Raw genomic sequence first — 18,428 nt, 5'->3', positions numbered from 1 at the left:
ATTAAAACACAATTTACTCGCGCGCGGCGACGCGACAAAATGGGTGTCCTCCCCGGGCAAAATCGATGTTCCGGACGCGTTGGCGCAGTCCGTTTCGTCATCCGGGGTCGCTCGGACGACGTCGTCGACAATCGGGTCAAAACGCGCCGAAATTTAAATTTTACAAAATTTCGACCCGCGATCGATCGTCCCAAAATGTTTAATTGAACATTCAATAGGCAACAATGCAGGCAATGCGAATTGCGGCGATCAGATATATCGACTCTCCGAATTGTGAAGCTTGTGCGTGGGAGTGCGAATTGTGCAAAAGGCCACCCTAAGGCTCAGAAAGGTCCTATAGGGAATCCCTTTAGGGTTTCCTCATGTTGATTTTGCCCTTCTAAGTGCTAGAAGTTGATACCACACACGCGAAACTCCAGAAGGGGACGGAAGCGAGTCGAACTAAAACGAGGCGGGCCCCCATTCTAAGGTTCTAAGATAGTCGAAGGGAGATTCCTAAGGCTAGATCCTAAACCCTAAGCGGAAGACTAGACCTCACGAAAATTGAGGTCAACAAGAAGAGATTATGCAAGATATATGAAGGAGCACGAAGAAGAAAGGTGAGAAGCAAAGAGGGGATTTGATTAAGTTCGAAGGAGGGAGTTTTACCCTTGATACGTGGAGTGAAACAATGTTAGAAGAGAAAGTTGGAGTGAAGATGTTAGAGTTAGGGAGTTGAAGATGCTGATCTTCGGGGGGGGGGGGGGGGGGGGTGGAAGAAAAATTTTTGTTAATCAGGCGGAGCAATATTTCATGCTGAATGAGCTAGATGGGGATGAGAAACTCATGACGACATGGTTATGTTTGGAAAGGAAAGCTATAACCTGATTTAAGTGAAGAGAGGCTAGCTATTTGATTCATTCGTGGGAGGAATTCAAGAATTGTTAGATTTTTTTTTAGCAATTGGGAAAGTAGACCCACACTAACAATTCTATGCTTTGACTCAGGAACGGACTGTCATGAAATACAAAAAAGAGATTTGAGCTATTTTTGGGACGACTGATGGGGATTTTTGAAGCACGATTGGAGCTAAATTTAATGAAGGGTCTGAAGCTCAACATACCCGCATCACTCTGATTATTGAGACCGCAGAGATTGAGGGAGATGATATAACTAGCTTAGATGATAGAGTACAAGAATCAGATGAAGAAGGCCGACAAGAGCAATGTAGATGAAACGTTGTATTGAACTGTTATAACCACGATGTTATTAAAAACTCAAATAGTGGAAGTTCAGAGGGAAGCTACCCATAACACGAATAATGGACCACATCGAGGAACAACACTCAAGCGCTTTACAGAAACAAAGATTCGGGAGAAGCGAGTCAGATTCTGTTTTCAGTGTGATGAGAAGTTTACCCCATGACATCGTTTCAAAGATAAAAAATTATAAGTTCTTATAGTGCATGACGAGGCAAGGAATGAAGAAATAGGGACAACGGTGGGGGAGGAGGAGGAACTCTCACTTTTTCACGCCTTGAGGATATGGTGCCTTTTGGGGGGGAGTATTGTTATGTTGGTGCTTAGCCTAAGGGCAAATTTGTCTTTTGTACACCTAAGGGCAATTTTGACTTTTATTATTATTATTATTGGGTATAAATTGGCTTGTTTTGTCTAGAGTTAGTTTTATGCATGAGATTTGATTGTGAGTCTTAGGTTTAGGGTTTTGGGGAGGTTTTCTACCTGTCAAATTGTAGGAATTGGGAGAGATCACCTACCTCTCGAATTGTAGGTGCTTATCTTTTGTATTCTTGTTGAGTTATTTGATTGATTGAAGAATATTTGTGTTTGCCCTAATTTGAAAAGCATGCCAATTTTGAGGTTGGAACATATCAATTTCTTATAGGACATTTAGAGGTAGGAAGACCTACTTTTGGATGAAGAAGAATCAATGGTGAAGTAGCCTCGAAGCTTGAGGAGGGAGAAAGAAAGATGTAGTTTAATAGAATGTTACCTTAACAAAACTATAGAAATATCATGCAAAGAATTCACAACATAGTAAACTTTAATAGCATGAAATTATCGGTGGATGATGCATCAAATTGTTTATGGAGATAATCTGATGGGAACAAAATGCATGAACAAGGCAGACACAAATTAAAGATTTTTGTTGTAAAGTGGAAAGACAACATAAATAGGATAAAGAGTAAAGATGGCTAAGATGTAGAGAAAATGAGAAGGAATTCGATTGATGAGATGATTATTGGTCAAGACATTATTTTTGTAAAACATCAAGGTTTATATAACATTAAAAAGGTGGCACTTTTTACATTTTGCAACACTATTGCTGAGAGGCATAGAAAGCTTGAAGTTTGATAAAAAAAATTAAAATTGACATAGCACTGTATGCAAAATTGAAATTGCATGAATTCTGAAGTATTATCATAGTATACATTTTTAATTAAGTTGGAAAATTAACATTTTATTTCTTTATAAAATTTTTATAAGAAATGGACTTCTGAGTGAATATTTTTAGTGAACCCAAGTAATCCATGAAATGTCATCAATGGAGTAATATAATAACAAAAGTCCATGCGAGCAAGGATAAGGCAAGTAATAAACAAAAGTTCTTAGTGCAAGTTTGAGAGAGGATCGACTCTAGTCCTTCTAGTTCCAAGAGATAAGAGTGGATCAATTTGAGTCTTCAAATTAGCTTTCTTGGGTTGATGAAAAGAGTTTCTAGCAGAAAAGAGGCAAGATTAGTGAGAGAGATTACACAAATAAAAGCAAAGAGTTGTTATTAGTTTGGTGATCTCCACTTACATCCGCTAGAGAATTCATTAGCCTTTTTGATTACAATGTTGCTTGAAGAAGAAGAAGAAGAGGCAACAACACTAGGAAGAATGATAAGAAAAAAAGAAACAATAACTTGAGCCCCTAGTATAATCACTCCCTCTTTCTAAGGCTTTAGAGGATGTTTCATTGAATTTGTTAAATGAGGCATGTTTGCCAAGTGTCCTTAGTGTTGGAGAAGATAGTGGCCGTAGAATGGTTGCTATTTTATATGATCATCATGGGCTATTTAGCTTTTTGCCATGTAGTAGTAGGTGGGCTACAATTATGACGTGTCATTTTGGTTATCAAACATAACAACTCGGCATAATTTTTGTTCAGGCAAATGATTACCGTTATGATCAACTTTTGACTCAAAAACCAACAAAATGTTTGGACGAGTAAGTCTTCAAAATATTATCGGGATGGCGATGTGGGTTGGACATAAACTTGATGATTTAGTCGGAGCAACATAGAACTAAACAAGGAACATTGGGACTTGACTTGCCCTTTTTTGATGAGCTGCGCTAGGTTTGAGGGATAAACCCATCGAACCAGCTGGACAGTCCTGATTGGACACCAAGAAACAAATGTCACATCTTCCTCTTTAGCTTTATGAGGCTATTTATAGGGCATAGGAGTTAGATATGTTCTCAATTTTGAAACTTTGTGACCACTTGTCTTTATGATCCTTCATGTCTTCTCGTGCATAATCGACATCTCAGGGTTGGTAAAAGTTTTAGTTGATTCTAAGGAAGAGAAATGAGGAAATGGGGAAGGAAAGGGAGGATCTGGAGGTGGTGGAATTGGTCATGAAGACAAAAGTGGAGGCTTCATTGAAGGTCAAGAAGGACGCCACACTAAAAGTGCCGTTGGAGGCCAAATGAAGGCGACATTGGAGGTCGCCGAGAAAGAAATGATGGAGCTTGCAAAAGACATGGTAGCGGGGACTACGACAAAGAAGGAAAAAATTATTGTAGAGGTTGTGCTGAAGAACATAAAGGATGCTCTTGCCAAGTTGATGAAGGATGTCACGGCATGGGAGGCAATGTATGCCAAGATTGCTGTCGAACTTGCAGAGGTTGCCACATATGTATTTTTATCGGGTTGGATCCCCTTGCTCTGTTGTCACTCGGTTGTATGTCAAAAATCACCTTGTGATGCTACAAACCTGACCAATTGGAGGTGAATTTTCTAGTCACCTTGCTTGCTTCAGCCTCTTTGGCCTTTCTTAAAATGAGGTCCCTCTATTGGAATCTTTTTGGTTAGGAGTGCTTATTTATGTATTCATTGGCATGAGGCTTCTGGTGGGTAGCGGTTTTTTATTGTCATCCCTTCAGCAAATCATGTTTGACGGTCATAATATCTGCATTCTGGTCATATGACATCCACGGTCCTTTCGGTTTGGTTATAGAGTTCAACAAACATAATAGCATTGGCTCCAAATGCTTTAGTAAAATGGTTCTTGATTATAGTTGATGGAATGGTCTAGGTTGTCCATAAGATGGCTGGAAGCTTTGCTATCTAGACCCCCTTTCTAGTGTCTGAAAAGGTTCTTCAAAAATTGATGATGTTTTTGTTTGTGACTTTGATATGTTCATGCATCTATGAGGGGCTAATAGAGGAAAACTTCAATTTGATGTCTCGATTTTTATAGAATCCAATAATCTTCTTGTTATTAAATCGAATGACATTGTCAGTGATGTAGCAAGATGGAGCTTGAACCTAATAAAGACTTCTAACCACTGGAATGGACCTGACAAGCTTGCTATTTTTTGTAGAAAATTTTGACATGTTTTTTTATGGTTGGCCATAGATAGAATGCATTCTTGGCTAAGACGACTTCTGCTGAGTGGTCTCACTATATCGAGTGAATCTCTTCTAACACTTACATTTATTATTCTGCAGCACAAGGAGATTCTCAAGAATCTCTTTCAAGAAAGGATATTGTTTATCAAAAAATTCTTGGCTGCTTGAAATTTGATCTATCTTTTTTTACATCTAGACGCCAAAGTCCTATACATCAGATAGAACTTAATTTCATCCATCCATCTCAATGATTCCTTCAACCGATTCATCTTAGGTTTGTCGATTGACAAGTAGGTAAATTCTTTCCTGGTTGCTTAGGGTTATCATATTTGGCCAGCTAGTTTATTGTATGGTTTTCTACTGGTGGTTCTTGCTAGGTTTTGAATCGAGTGACTTTCGTTAAGTCTTTAAGTTATTTTGTTAGTGTTGGGTCCCTCATTGTGTAGGGTCTACAAACTTGGTTCCCCATGAGCTACGATTCTACAGGCATCACTAGGCCTCTGATCCCTATTTTGAGATCCATCCTTTGTACAGCAAGCATCACTTCATATTTTGCTTAGTTATTTTTCTTTAATCCCAACTTGATAATTGCAGTGATGGGTACGTTTCGCGGACTGGTTAATAAGATTTTAACTTTTGAATAGTTTCCTTTCGATGTCCAATCAGTATTAATGGTTTATGCACCCTCTTTCTCCTTTTTTCTCTACTTGACACTTTTGCAAGGAAAATAGCCAGGATTTGTGCTTTTGTTGCAAGGCAAGTGACATAGTTAAGTTTTTTACTCAGCATAATTGACCTTTTTATTGTCTTCTGAACAATTTTGGCTTCTATAATTGTTGGCATAGAGTGGTCAACCCGAATTAGATGTACTTGGAAGTATGTTCTCAGCTTCTGGACGGACATGACAATTGTCAATGCCAACTTATCAACCAATGGGTACCTTTGCTTTAGATTGTTGATGGAGGGATGATTTAGTAGTGCATTAGTTGCTGGCAGTTTCCCTTTGTATGGAATCTCTGTCGCTTTAGGGTTCCTAATGAAAGGCAATGAGGTGAGCAATTCCTTTAGCTTTATGAACGTTGCCGCACATTTAAACTTCCTCTCAAATATCTTTATTTTCTTGATGGCTTTGAAGAGTCAAGCTCATTCTTCACTTGACAAGGAGATGAAGTGGCTAGCCCAACAAACTTTTGGTTAGTTAGCTTATGGACATTTTTATTGATCTGATTTGTTGTGCCCCCAACACTGCTTGAACCTTTTTCTAGTTTGTACGAATCTCTTTGGTGATGATGTTCTCTCAAAACAATCTTGAACTAGCTTCAAACATGCACTTCTCTTGATTCACTCTCATATTATATTCTTCGAGGGCATTGAAAGTCTTTGCCAACTCCTACAAGTGATTGGGACGACTTGCTGTGTATTAGTAGGATGTTGACGTACACTATCAGGTTTCCCCATGATATTGCCGGAACTTTTTTTCCAAGGGTCACTGGTATGTGTTTTCATGTTTTCTTTTAGCCCAAACTTATAACAAAATAACATACGTTGCATTATTGTATGATAAAGTTTATCTTTTTTGAGGCAGCCGAATTCATTTTTATCCAGTGTTGCCCCAAGTTTGCTTTCGTGAAGCTCAAGTAGGTATTATTTACCACTTAGTACACTAGTGTATCAATGTTAAGAAGTAGATGAGGATCTTTGGGGCAAGCGTCATTGAAACGAGAGTTGGAATTGTAGAATCTTGCGGTTGCGGGATCCCACTATTGCAGGATCAAACAAGGACGGGTTCCCATCACATGAGGGGTGCTGTACTGGGAGTTTTTGACTATTTTGATTGTTGGGAGTTTTTGACTATTTTGATTGTTTGGGTAATGTGGACCCTTATTCTCTTTTTTTTTTCTTTTAATTAGAGTTTAATTTAGGTATTAATATAAATATATTATGTGGAACCTAATTTGAGCTACCTTTTTCTTTGGTTTGTGTATTTGGAAAATTTATTTTTTGTTCCAAGGAGTGTTGTATATCTTCCTTGTGCTAGTGGTGTGTTTGTAGCTTGTTTGGGAATACGTGGTGGATCTCCCTCGACAATCGTGCTTCTTTGGAGCCAACCTTTTATCATTTTCTTTATTGTTTTCAGCATGGACAGCACCGAATGCATCTTTTCCCTGCCAAATGCAATTGATCTCACATATTCTCATTCCCATACTATTCCACAACCATCTCTCTACTAGATTCATCTCCTAAAAACCTTATAGGAACCTTAAAATGATGTTATTTGGTATCAAAAACCCGATAAAACTTAAATTTTAAATGATTTATTTTCCCTGCTCCTAAACCTAAAAGTCATATAACCTTACTTGATACCTCCACTAAAAATTATCCCCACATTCTCAAATTAGCTATAACCCTATAACCCTAAATTGTCATTTCAGTTTCAACCCAAATTTAATTGAAAGAACTAAATCTTATGTTGCTAAGGAGAAATCCTCAATGAGGTGTTCATGATCTTATTATTGGAGGACATGCAACAAAAAGTCCTCCAATTGCTCTAGAGGCTCACTAATTTTGAAAGAAGGTGACATGAGAAATTCATCCACAATAATAAGGGTGATTGTAATAACTGAAATTAAAGAAATAAATATTAAATAATAATGATAATAACAAATCAAATAGACATTGAAATAATCATCTTTTTAGTTACAACATAAGAGCCGTATCCCTCATTCACACCAATCGCAACCATCCAATCGGAAGGGAAGAGCATGCGAGTGAAGTAGAGGGAGCGTGAGAATCAGAGGAAGCAAAAGAACATAAGTAGAAGAAGAAGAAGAAGAAGGGAGGAGGAGAACGTTGAGAGGGAGAGAATGGTATGACTGACCTTATCATGTGAAGCTAGTGGCGTAGTGAATGGGAAGCGGTGAAGAGGATTTTATGCCCGAGTTGTTTGACAGAGAGGGAGGCTGCAGTTTAATGTGCGATTATCTTGCGAATCAGTGGAGGAAGAAGGAAAAGGCGAGGATGGTGTGTAGTATCGTGTCCTAGCCGTGTAAAAGAGAAGGAAGAAGGAGGTTGTAGCAGTGAATGCTTGTGGATTGAGTCACAACCAAAGACAAAAGAAGAAGATTTACGCCGTGCTTGCGACGGTGGAAGAAGAAGCCGCCACATGGAAGAAGAAGAAGAGGAAGGAGAAGGTGCTCGTGTGGTGCTGGGTTGGAGGAATGACCGAATGTATTAAAAGTATATCAAGTTTTTATTAAATTATTTAATTATATATATAATATTAGAAATATGTGTGTGTGTGTGTCTGTGAATATGAGTTTAATTAAATAATATGTTAATAGAAAGTTACTTGAACAGGATAAAAGCCATTACGTCTCAATTGGAAGGTATATGGTGATGCAAACTTCCATTACAAGGGAGGAGGAAGAGTTGCAGATGTGAAGTGGAGAACCAATGCCTAACGAAACCCTAATTTGCGAGTTAAGGAATTTTGATGAGGAAGTTAAGATAGAGGAAGGATTATAATGTTGGTTTGTAATAAGTAATCGTTAACTTTCTAATTAATGAATGTTAAAATGAAATAAAGAACTTTACATTTAAAGTTGAATTGGAATAATAATAGTTAATTAAATAGATAAATGATGAAAATAATAATAGAAAGCCTAGAATTAATAGGAAAGAAGATTAGCCCCGAACTTAAGTTAATTATGTTTTAATTGTTATTATAGGTCCACAAAATAGGGATTAAATTGGATTGAGGAATGTGACAATCTGACTATACTGTTGAGGTTGGTAAATGTGATTTATTTTACAATAATTTTGTTTATTTATTGTTTCTCAACTTTTATTTTAAATGCAAAAATACATGTTTTCTTTTAAATATTTAATGCAAGAAAAATGAATAAAATTGGATATATGTATGCATATGGGAGTCACTTCTAGATGGTACTGACAGGGGAATGCAATATACTCGTGCATGAAAATAATTAAACATATATATTTTTTACAGTATACGTTTAGAGAGTGACTCTCAATAATGAAAAGTATAACATAAATGAATGAAAAAAAAAGATGTTTTCTTTACTGTTTTCTTTTACTGCAGTCATTTTTTTTACTGTTTACTGCAGTTTTTACAAAATATTTTAAAACGAGAATTATTATAATCTTGAACTATTTGCCTAATGAGTAATTGAGCTCAACCCATAAGTTAACATTTTTACAGGAAAACCAGGTATAGAATAGATGGACCTCAGAGATTTTATGCACAGACACCGTGGAGCATGAGATAATAGGTATTATAGTTCAACTTTATTATTATGTTAGATGTAAAAAGTCAAATATGAATCATTTGTTGTAAAGAAAATAAATTTTATGAACTAGAATGGCTTTTTTTTTTTGTTTTAGTGGATTTTATGTAATATTGAAATAAAATTGTTAGATAGGTTTTCTCAACCCGACTGTCAGTTTTCGCCTTAGTAATTCCAAGCCCTTGGGCTGGGTCATGACAAAGTGATATTATAGACAAGGTTTAGAATTTATTAATGAAATATTGATGAAAGATTCATTGCGACAAATACAAAGAAAATAAGAATAATAAAATTGATTTTTTAAGTTAATTCTAACTAAGTACTTATGTCCATTCAGGCAAAGAGATGAACTCAAAAGTATAAAAGAGTGGACTCTGTTAGAAAATGAAGAAATATCGTCTATTGTTAATGTTAATACAAATGTTATGGCCCGAATGATGACGACGATGACTCAACGGATTCATGAGTCCAGATCGTAACTTGATACAATTATTATGGATAAGTATTTGAAGATATTTCAAGATCTGCATCCATATTTTTTCAAGGGAACTGAAGATCCAATTGAATTAGAGAATTGACTGATGAGGATAGAAAAGGTATTGGATAACATAGTGTTCCCTGATGAAAGAAAGTACCTTTAGTTACATTTATTTTGGATGGAGAAGCTAGAAGGTGTTGGCGTGGGCACACTATGCCCTACATGTTGAAAAGTTGGGAGAATTTTGTTGAGTTATTCGGAGAATGGTTTGTTCCTCTATCCTCACGAAGACAAATGCAGGAAAAGTTCATCAAGTTGATACAAGAAGATAAGTCGGTAATGCAATAGGAAGCATAGTTCACTCCATTGTCAAGGTATGCTCCACAATTGATAGCTACTGTAGAAGTGAAGTGTTACACATTCCTTTATGGATTGAAGGATTCGATCAGGCAGTCGTTGGTGCCTCTGAGGATCGATGATTATTCAGTGTTATTGGAGCGGGCTAGAATAGTGAAGATTGATTTTTAGCTCGTTTAGAAATGTAAGGAGATGCACTAGAGGAAGAATGTTGATGAAGGAGAGCAGGTGGATCGATCAGAAGGATTGAATGTGAAGAAGCCCAAATTCAATTTTGATAGATTCAATGGTGACACTTCTCGTAGTACTGTAGTCATTTGTGTCAAATGTGGACGATAGCATAAGGGTGAATGTTTGATGGACTCCAACACATGTTACTGGTATTGTCAACCTGGACACATAAAAGTATTGTCCCTCACTTGACAAGAAAACCTCAAAAACGGAAACCAGGTCAAATTCTTTACAGAAGATTGCAGGCGGGCAGAGAAGGATAGTCTATAACTTCAGTTCCTACTCAAGGTCAACCAAGACAACCAGCTCGACATCGAGTACATTCCTTTACTCATAATGAGCCTGTAGAACCTATCGATGTTGTTGATGCTACCAAGGGTTGATGAGTTTCATCTTTTATTACATGTTTTAGGAGTGGAGTGTCTTTCTAATGTGTTTTATGTTTTAGAGGTGTGTTTTTATGCTAACTTGCTTCAGATGTGATATTACACTATTTCAGTTAATGAGGATTGCGAGTTTAGCTACAGACCTTTTGTTTTATTATATCTATGTTTTATCTTGTTGAATGAGATTTAAACTTTCATGAAATTTATGGATAATTTAATTTTTTACTGCTTAATGAGAAGTGATTTGAGACTTGGAGTAGATTTACAAATTTCGAGGACAAAATTTTATAAGGGGAAATTGTAATAACTGAATTTAAATTGATAAATATTAAATAATAATGATATTAACAGATCAAATAGACACTGAGATATGTATCTTTTTAGTTACAACATAAGAGGCGTATCCCTCATTCACACCAATGCCGGAAGGGAGGGGGAGCCAGCTGGGAGGTTGTAGGAAAACAACAAGGCGAAGGGGTTTTTGGGTGGCACCCTAAACGGTATAGGATGTTTGGACAACAGTGGCAGCGGTGTAGGATGGTTGGGCAGTGGCGACAACGATGTTGCTGGTTTGGAGCTGCTGGTGTAACGAAGCAGGGGAGGAGAAGGCAATGTCGATAGTTGAAACTGCAGAAAACAACAACCAGAATGCTATCCTGGGCGGCTGCAACAATGAAGGGAGGTCGGGTGACGTGGGGAGGATGCGGAAGGGGATACGTCTAAGAATAAGATGCAAGATAAATAATTCATTGTGTCGATGATTCTAATGAAAATCAATTTATTGATAAGAGTAATAGGAATTTTAAATTTAGACATTCAAATGTTGATGACTTATTATATTATTATTTTTTATGACTTACTATATTCTTTTTTAAGTGGGAGGCAGTATGAGTGGAAGAGAGCCTTACATTGAATTTTTTTTTTATTCTTATGCCTTGACATTTTTAGTATTTTATTTTGATTTTTTAGCTTACTTTGATAGTTTAATATTTTCATAATTCATCTTATTTCATAATGTGATGTTAAGGTCTTAAAATGTGACTTCAAACTTTACTTAATCTATTATTTTTTACTTTGAATGTTGTTATATTGCATTTAATTTGTTAATAAATTAGAATATTAATATATTATTTCTTGTTTTATATTTTATAGTTTATACAATATTTATTATTTACTCAATTTTTAAATTTATAGCTTACGCTTAGCCTCATGAATGAAGAACGCCATAACACCCAATTGCCCAATTTTAAACATTGATGTTACATGTTTATTATTTCTATCCTTGGAAAGTTAAAGTTGCTATATTATGGTTTCTTAAGATTCCAATAGTTTTCTATAGTAGAACCTTAGCTTTAAATATGTAGCAGCTGAAAAGAAATGTTCAAGGATAAGACTTCACTTTGAAACTGAGAGATTTGGGAAAGTGCTCTGCTGTAAAACTGTGTTAAATGCCATTTTTGACAATTCTACCAAGTCTAGGTCTTGTTTTAATGACGACATAGGAGAATTTATAATAGTTAATTTCATAATTGAGTAATATTTTTCGTTCATTTTTGTGTGCGTTTTCAGGTGAAAATGTTTGTGGGAGCATTATTCGTCTTGAGATAATGCCATCATCATCTGAAGTATTATAGCATTGAAAACAAAAAATTGTCATGTGCACTGAATGGAAATGAAAACTCCACAGGTAATGATACCTCATGGTTACTTAGCTTGTTTTGTGTGTATATTTTCTTGACATTTCTTCTAGCTATTTAACAAGCAACCTGTCATAAAAAACTCCATAGTAAACATACTACCCAATTCCTATGTATTTACACGTGTAGCAGCTATTCTTTATTTTATACCACTCAAATCTTTCCTATCACGTCAAAAGTACCACTATTTTGATGTAAATGCCTCTACAATAAATTGATTTTCTCTAAAACTTGTTGGGGATTTGTTGTCTTACTCAGCTATGAGGTTCTCCCTTCCTCTCTCTCACTCGCTCTCATTTCACTTCATATGAAGTGTTTATCCTCCTGATACTCTTGACCTCCTTTTCATTAACTCCTTGGTTCTTATTGTACGTCGTATTCTCTTACTTTCATCCGTCAAATTGTCAAAATTCCATCACGATTTTCACTTTCGCTTTGCCCCCATGCTTGCAATATTATATCAGGGAACGAAGGATGCGATAAGTTATTGATAATAAACGTTGGCGGGTTAAATTAAAGAATAATGTGCATAAAACTTCATCATCTTCTTTTCATCATTTTTTATGTTGTATGACTGGCACCCTTTACAGTTTTAGTCCATGAATTTCTTTGTTTTTTTACAGGATTCTCCATGTGCCGCAGAAGTTCAACCACCTTCACAAGAATCTCAAGGTAACAGACAGAATAATGGAGGTGGTGATGCTCCTGCAGCAGAATCTACTTTGACTGCAAACGGAGATAACAAGAAAGTTTCTCGTGAAGATATCGAATTTGTAAGAGTTCTTTCTAGTGCTAATTAAATTTTAGGAAGGTTTACATGCATACCAATCAATTCCTATGTGTTTATCTGACACCTAAACTTCAATTTTTATATACATGCCACCTTACCCATGGATGAAAAGTTACATTTCATTTTCTTAGAGGTTAAAATGGTAATATTTTTGTTGTGATATAAAAGATTAGGGTGGTATGAATGTAAAAAGTAATTAGATATGCAAATATATGGGAATTGGGTGGTATTTATGTATGTACCCAAAATTTTATTGAATTTGTGTTTTTTTGGTGCCAATTAAATTTTAGGGGCAGTTATACATGCTACACAATTCTTATTTATTTACATGTCCAACATCTACAACAACAACAACAACAAAACCTTAATCCCACTACGTGGAGTCGGCTACAGTCGGCTACAGAGTCGGCTACATGAATCATTTTTCTCCATTGCGTCCTATTTAGTGTCATATTTTCATCTAGTTCTAGTAAATTAAGATCATTTTTAATACAATAAGCCCAAGTCTTCCTAGGCCTACCTCTGCTTTTCTTAACACAAGTCAAATCTAAAACATCTACTCTCCTAATCGGATCATCAGATGGTCGACGTTTAATGTGACCAAACCATCTAAGACGACTTTATCTAATTTTGTCTGTCACAGGAGCTACACCTAACCCTATCACATATATATTCATTTCGCATTTTTTTCTTTAAGTGTAAAGTCACTCATCCACCTAATCATTCTCGTCTCGGGAACACAACTTATTATTATGCTTCTCTTTTAACGGCCAACATTCAGCGCCATATAGCATTGCAGGTCTCATTACCGTCTTATAAAATTTTCCTTTCAGTCTAAGCTGTACTTTTTTATCACACAAAAGGCCCGAAGCATTCCTCCACTTCAACCAACCAACTTGAAGTCTACTATTTACATGTCCAACATATAAACTTGCATATTTATATCCATTATTATCACATAAAAAATATCACTATTATATACTTTTTTAAAGTGAAGTACACTTTCATGCATAGGTTTATAAAATCAAGGTATTATAAATATAAATATTAAAGTATAGGTGTTTGATATGTAAATGCATAAGAATTGTATGGTTTATATGCAGATCTTCCTAAATTTTATCAAAACTACAGAGTCAATATTGTTTCCTTTAAAGTTTTTTTATTATTATTTTTTTTTGGGTACTGTTTCCTTTAAAGTTGCATTTCAATATTCTACTCCATCACTTGCTGTTATTTCTGCAGGTTCAGAATCTGATAGAACGTTGTTTACAGCTTTATATGAATAGAGGCGAAGTAGTTAGAACTCTGTCTAATCGTGCCAGAATTGAGCCAGGCTTTACCAGCCTAGGTGAGATGATCATCTTTGTAGTAGTTTTTTTATTCTATCTATTGACTCAATTTTAGCATATTGCAACTAGTTCCTGCTATTATTTTTAATTTAGCATTCTTATTTTATCTATAATATTGACTAGAGATGTTTTTTTTTTTTTTAATCTACATGTTTATTCCAAATGGAACTTCACTTTAGCATTCACGTTGGAATTTGCTTGATGTATTGCTGCCCAACTATTTGTGAACCGATATGCCTTTAATTGAAATTTACTTTTGATGCGAGGCTGAGAGGTCTGCTAGCTGAAATAACCGGTTGGTAGATGGACTGGCAACACTGGTCTATAGAAGCTCCGGTCCAGGCTCAAAAGGGGCGACAATACCGCCAGACCCTTCTCCCACTTCCCTTTTTTTGTTTTCTTTCTATTGGAGCCTTCCTTTTTATTATTTCCCTATTGGAGCCTTCCTCTTCTGTTATTTCCCTATTGGAGTCTTTTTAAGTGTTGTTTTCTGGAATTAGGGTTAGATTTTGGTTGTTTGCTGATTTTAGAGTTCTCATTGGAGTCTCCTTCTCCCTTACTAGGGTTGTATATGTCAACGGGTAGTACTTTGGCTGAACCCTGCTCCGGGGTGGTGTTGTATCTTCCCCTATCTTCTTTTCTACCCTTTCTCCTTTCTCTTCCATAGCCGTCAACCATCCCTAGGTCTTCTTATTGATTAGCCGCCCCTTTCCCCCGCCTCAGGTTTATTGTCCAATCCAATCCAGCCGCCAAAACGCCCTTGCCGCCTCTGTCCCTGCAGCAGCTCCTACTGTTCCCCTCTCCAGCCATTACCCCACATCCAGCCGGCCCTTACAAACAATTGTTCCGACTGTCCAGTCCATCCCACCAACACCCAACACCTCTTCCCTTCCTTCACCGCCACCTGCCCTATTGCCCCACTTTTTAAGCCCTCAAAACTCTCCTTAAGTCTTTTTCCAATAAACCATACAACCACCTATCCCACCCCTTCCCTCTACCACCTCGCTAATGCCACCGCCATCCTCGGGTTTTCTCTTTCGGTCCTAGCCAGAAAGTGTTATTGGTTTGTCATGCTTGCCCTTCTAGTTTGTGTCGTGTTGTAATCCTAATTCAGTGCTTATACAAGTTTGCTTTCGTTCCTGTTAATTTTTGAACTAGTTCCGGTATCAAATAGTATCAGAGCTAGCCAAACCCTAGTACTATCCTAGGGTTTACTAGTATCTGCCATAAACCAAAAAATTTTTTCTTAACACCATATACCCTTTCTACTTCACAAATCCCAACCCTTACCATGCCACCAAGAGGATATATGCCCGAGCTTACCCAGGAAGAGATACGACGAGACTCCATTGCCTTCAACAGAGGGTTGCGGAGATTGATCAGATAGAAGACTTGGGGGGGGGAGGGTTGGTGGTTATCCTCGACTAATATCTGGAGAGTTGAAGAGGAGAAAGAGAGGAGGTTCTGAATCCCTTTCATAGGAAGTATTTCATCGATGAAGAAGACAAGCCACGATAATTCAGAATCTAGTTTTGGAGGAGGCCTAGAGAAAGATACCAAATCCCTTCTATAGGGAGAATTTTAGAAAGGAGATATCATTTGGAGAACACAGAGACTTCGACATCAAAGTAGATCTGCAAGAGTTTGATGGATGTATGGATCTAGAAGACTTTATGATGAAAGAACCTACAGAGAGAGGGAAAGGGAAGACATTGATAAGATTATCAAGTGGGAGAAGATTAAGAAAACAATGCAGAGGAAATACCTCCCACCCCATTATCGCCAGGATATGTTTTTTGAGGCTCCACCACCTACAACAGTGAGATCTATCAGTAGAGGAGTTTATAAAGCAATTTGATCAGTTGCAGATGAGGTGTGATTTGGTCAAGCCAGAGGAGCATATCATAGCCCGTTATCTGGGGGGCATGAGACTAGCTATTAGCAACGTGGTGAAGCTGCAACCTTATTCGTCACTTGAAGATGCTTAAACTCTAGCCCTGAAGGTGGAAAGACAATAGGAGCAAAGCTGACAACAGTCATCCTTTAGGCAACATCCTTCAGTCAAACAGTCACCTATATCTACCACAACCGAGTAGGGTATCTTGTGAGGAACTAGCAAAGCCCGGTCAAGGAAGTGACAAGCCGGTTCAGAGTGAGAAGAACAGAGAAAAAAGCAGTTCCTCAAATACAGTACCAGCCAGGAAGCGTTTCAGGTGTCACGACTATGACCACATAGCCTCCAGCTGTCCCACGAGCCGAGTAGTCACCCTCTGTCTCTCACTGATAAGGGCGTCGTGGTGGAAGTTAGCAACGAGGAGATAGCTGAAGACCAGGGCAAGGTGTATCATCTTTCACTAGATGAAGGAGAAGCGGTCGTAGTTTGACGGGTCCTATAGACCGATATTGATATGAGGGGTTCGCAGTGGCTTTGTTATAATACATTCTACACCTAGTGCACCTTAAACAAAAGTGTACGCAACCTCATCATCGATGGAGGGAGCAGTAAGAACGTGACGTCTATACTGATGATTGATAAATTGCGCCTCACGACTTTAGAGACATTCCTAGCGTATCCACTGACTTGGCCGAAGGAGAATCGGGCCATCATCAACCAGAGATGCTCAGTAGAGTTTTTGACTTAGAGTCAGCTATAGGACCGGGTGTGGTGCGACGTAATCTCTATGGATATTTATCACATTTTGTTGGGGAGACTGTGTCAGTTTGACAAGAGGACTCAACATGATTGATTCAAGAACACACATTCCTTCACCAATGATGGGTGGCACATCATTATACTTTCTTCGGCGGAACCTGAGTTGCCAGCTGTGCAGCATCAGTGGGATCAGTTTTGGTGACAAGGGATGATAGGATCGAGGCACTAGTTCCAAACATGGGACATGCATGACGGAATACATTTCAGGATGTCATGATCGATATCTTACCGCCAGCGCCACTACCAGGCGGGAAGGCTCTGGTCACCCCAATTCTTATTTGGTTACATCGAATGTGGATTACTTTGGGAGTATTCAACAACAGAGGCATAATATGCAGACTCAGTTTAGTTCAGTAACAGGCTCATAAAAGATTTTACTGATGTGGACGTTTTGCTTGTAAGTGGGGGGAGACCATCAGGTGTCTTGGAGGGCGATACAATTTTCGATGGGATCCAAGTGCTGCTAGGATTGCGGACGAAAAATCAGAAGCTTTGACAAATGAGGTCGAAGCTCCCTCAACCCCGGGAGCTTGACGCGGGGCTGAGAAACCAACCAACTAAACCGGCTGGCAGATAAACTGACAGCATCGGTCAAGGCCCCATCTGGATGGGGTGTCAATTAAAAATGATGACACTTGTCACACTTTCTTTTTCTATTATTTCCCTATTGGAGTCTTTCTTTTCTGTTATTTTCCTATTGGAGCCTTTCTTTTTCTGTTATTTCTCTATTGGAGTATTTTAAGTGTTGTTTTTTAGAACTAGGGTTAGATTTTTTTGTTTTCTGATTTCAGAGTTCTCCTTGGAGTCTCCTTCTCCCTTGCTAGGGTTGTATTCGATGAAGGGTGGTGCTTCGACTGTATTTTGCTTCGAGGTGGTGTTGTATCCTCCCCTTTCTTTTTTCATACCCTTTCTCCATTCTCTACCGTAGCCGTTGACCACCTCTTACCCTTCCTATTGATCAGCCGCCCCCTTTCCCTTCCTCAGGTTTGCTATCCATCCCAATCCAACTGCCAAATTGCCCTTGCCATCTGTTCCTGCAGTAGCTCCTGCCGTTCCCTTCTCCAGCCGCAACAATAAGTCCAGTGGCCCTTACAAATAGCTGTTCCGCCTGTCCAAGTCATTCCACCAGCACCCAACACCTCTTCCCTTCCTTCTCTGCCACCTATCCTGCCGCCCCTCTCCTTCAACCCTCAAACCGTCTCCTAAGTTATTTTTTCCAATATTCCATACAACCGCCAATCCCTCCCCTTCTGCTCAAATTGACAAACAAAAATATGTATGCTACAAGAATTAGCAGCTTAATCCACTTAAGATCTTGCACTCTTACTTTTTTTTTTCTTTTTCCTCATTTTTTTTCTCCATTGGTTGTTATATTAAATCCTCATTTCATTGTCATTTTTTTCATATTATCAATACACATTAAATGTTTTCTTGCAAAATTATTTTTTTTTATTCTTAGAGAAGGTATGTTTTATTATTCTTAGACAAGATACGGATAAAT

The 18,428-nt window shown here is 37.7% G+C and overlaps 1 protein-coding gene across 7 annotated transcripts in view; it reads left to right on the top strand.

Moving 5' to 3' along the window:
• Window positions 1–18,428, top strand: part of LOC110022281 — a 45,607-nt gene that overhangs the window by 10,582 nt on the left and 16,597 nt on the right. For 4 of the 7 annotated variants that reach the window (XM_020721140.1, XM_020721141.1, XM_020721142.1 and 1 more), the window contains 4 exons: window positions 8,842–8,911; window positions 11,948–12,065; window positions 12,699–12,848; window positions 14,108–14,213. In XM_020721140.1, the coding sequence (XP_020576799.1) occupies window positions 12,045–12,065; window positions 12,699–12,848; window positions 14,108–14,213 (277 nt within the window). In that variant the 5' untranslated portion in view covers window positions 8,842–8,911; window positions 11,948–12,044. The remainder of the gene's footprint in view (window positions 1–8,841; window positions 8,912–11,947; window positions 12,066–12,698; window positions 12,849–14,107; window positions 14,214–18,428) is intronic. The other 3 variants (XM_020721143.1, XM_020721144.1, XM_020721145.1) reach the window with 1 other exon arrangement.

The sequence above is a fragment of the Phalaenopsis equestris genome, unplaced genomic scaffold (genome assembly GCF_001263595.1).
Source record: "Phalaenopsis equestris unplaced genomic scaffold, ASM126359v1 Scaffold000180, whole genome shotgun sequence".
Lineage (NCBI taxonomy): Eukaryota > Viridiplantae > Streptophyta > Magnoliopsida > Asparagales > Orchidaceae > Phalaenopsis > Phalaenopsis equestris.
The sequence above is the reverse complement of the archived record's forward strand: the minus strand, read 5'-3'. Positions and strand labels throughout refer to the sequence as shown.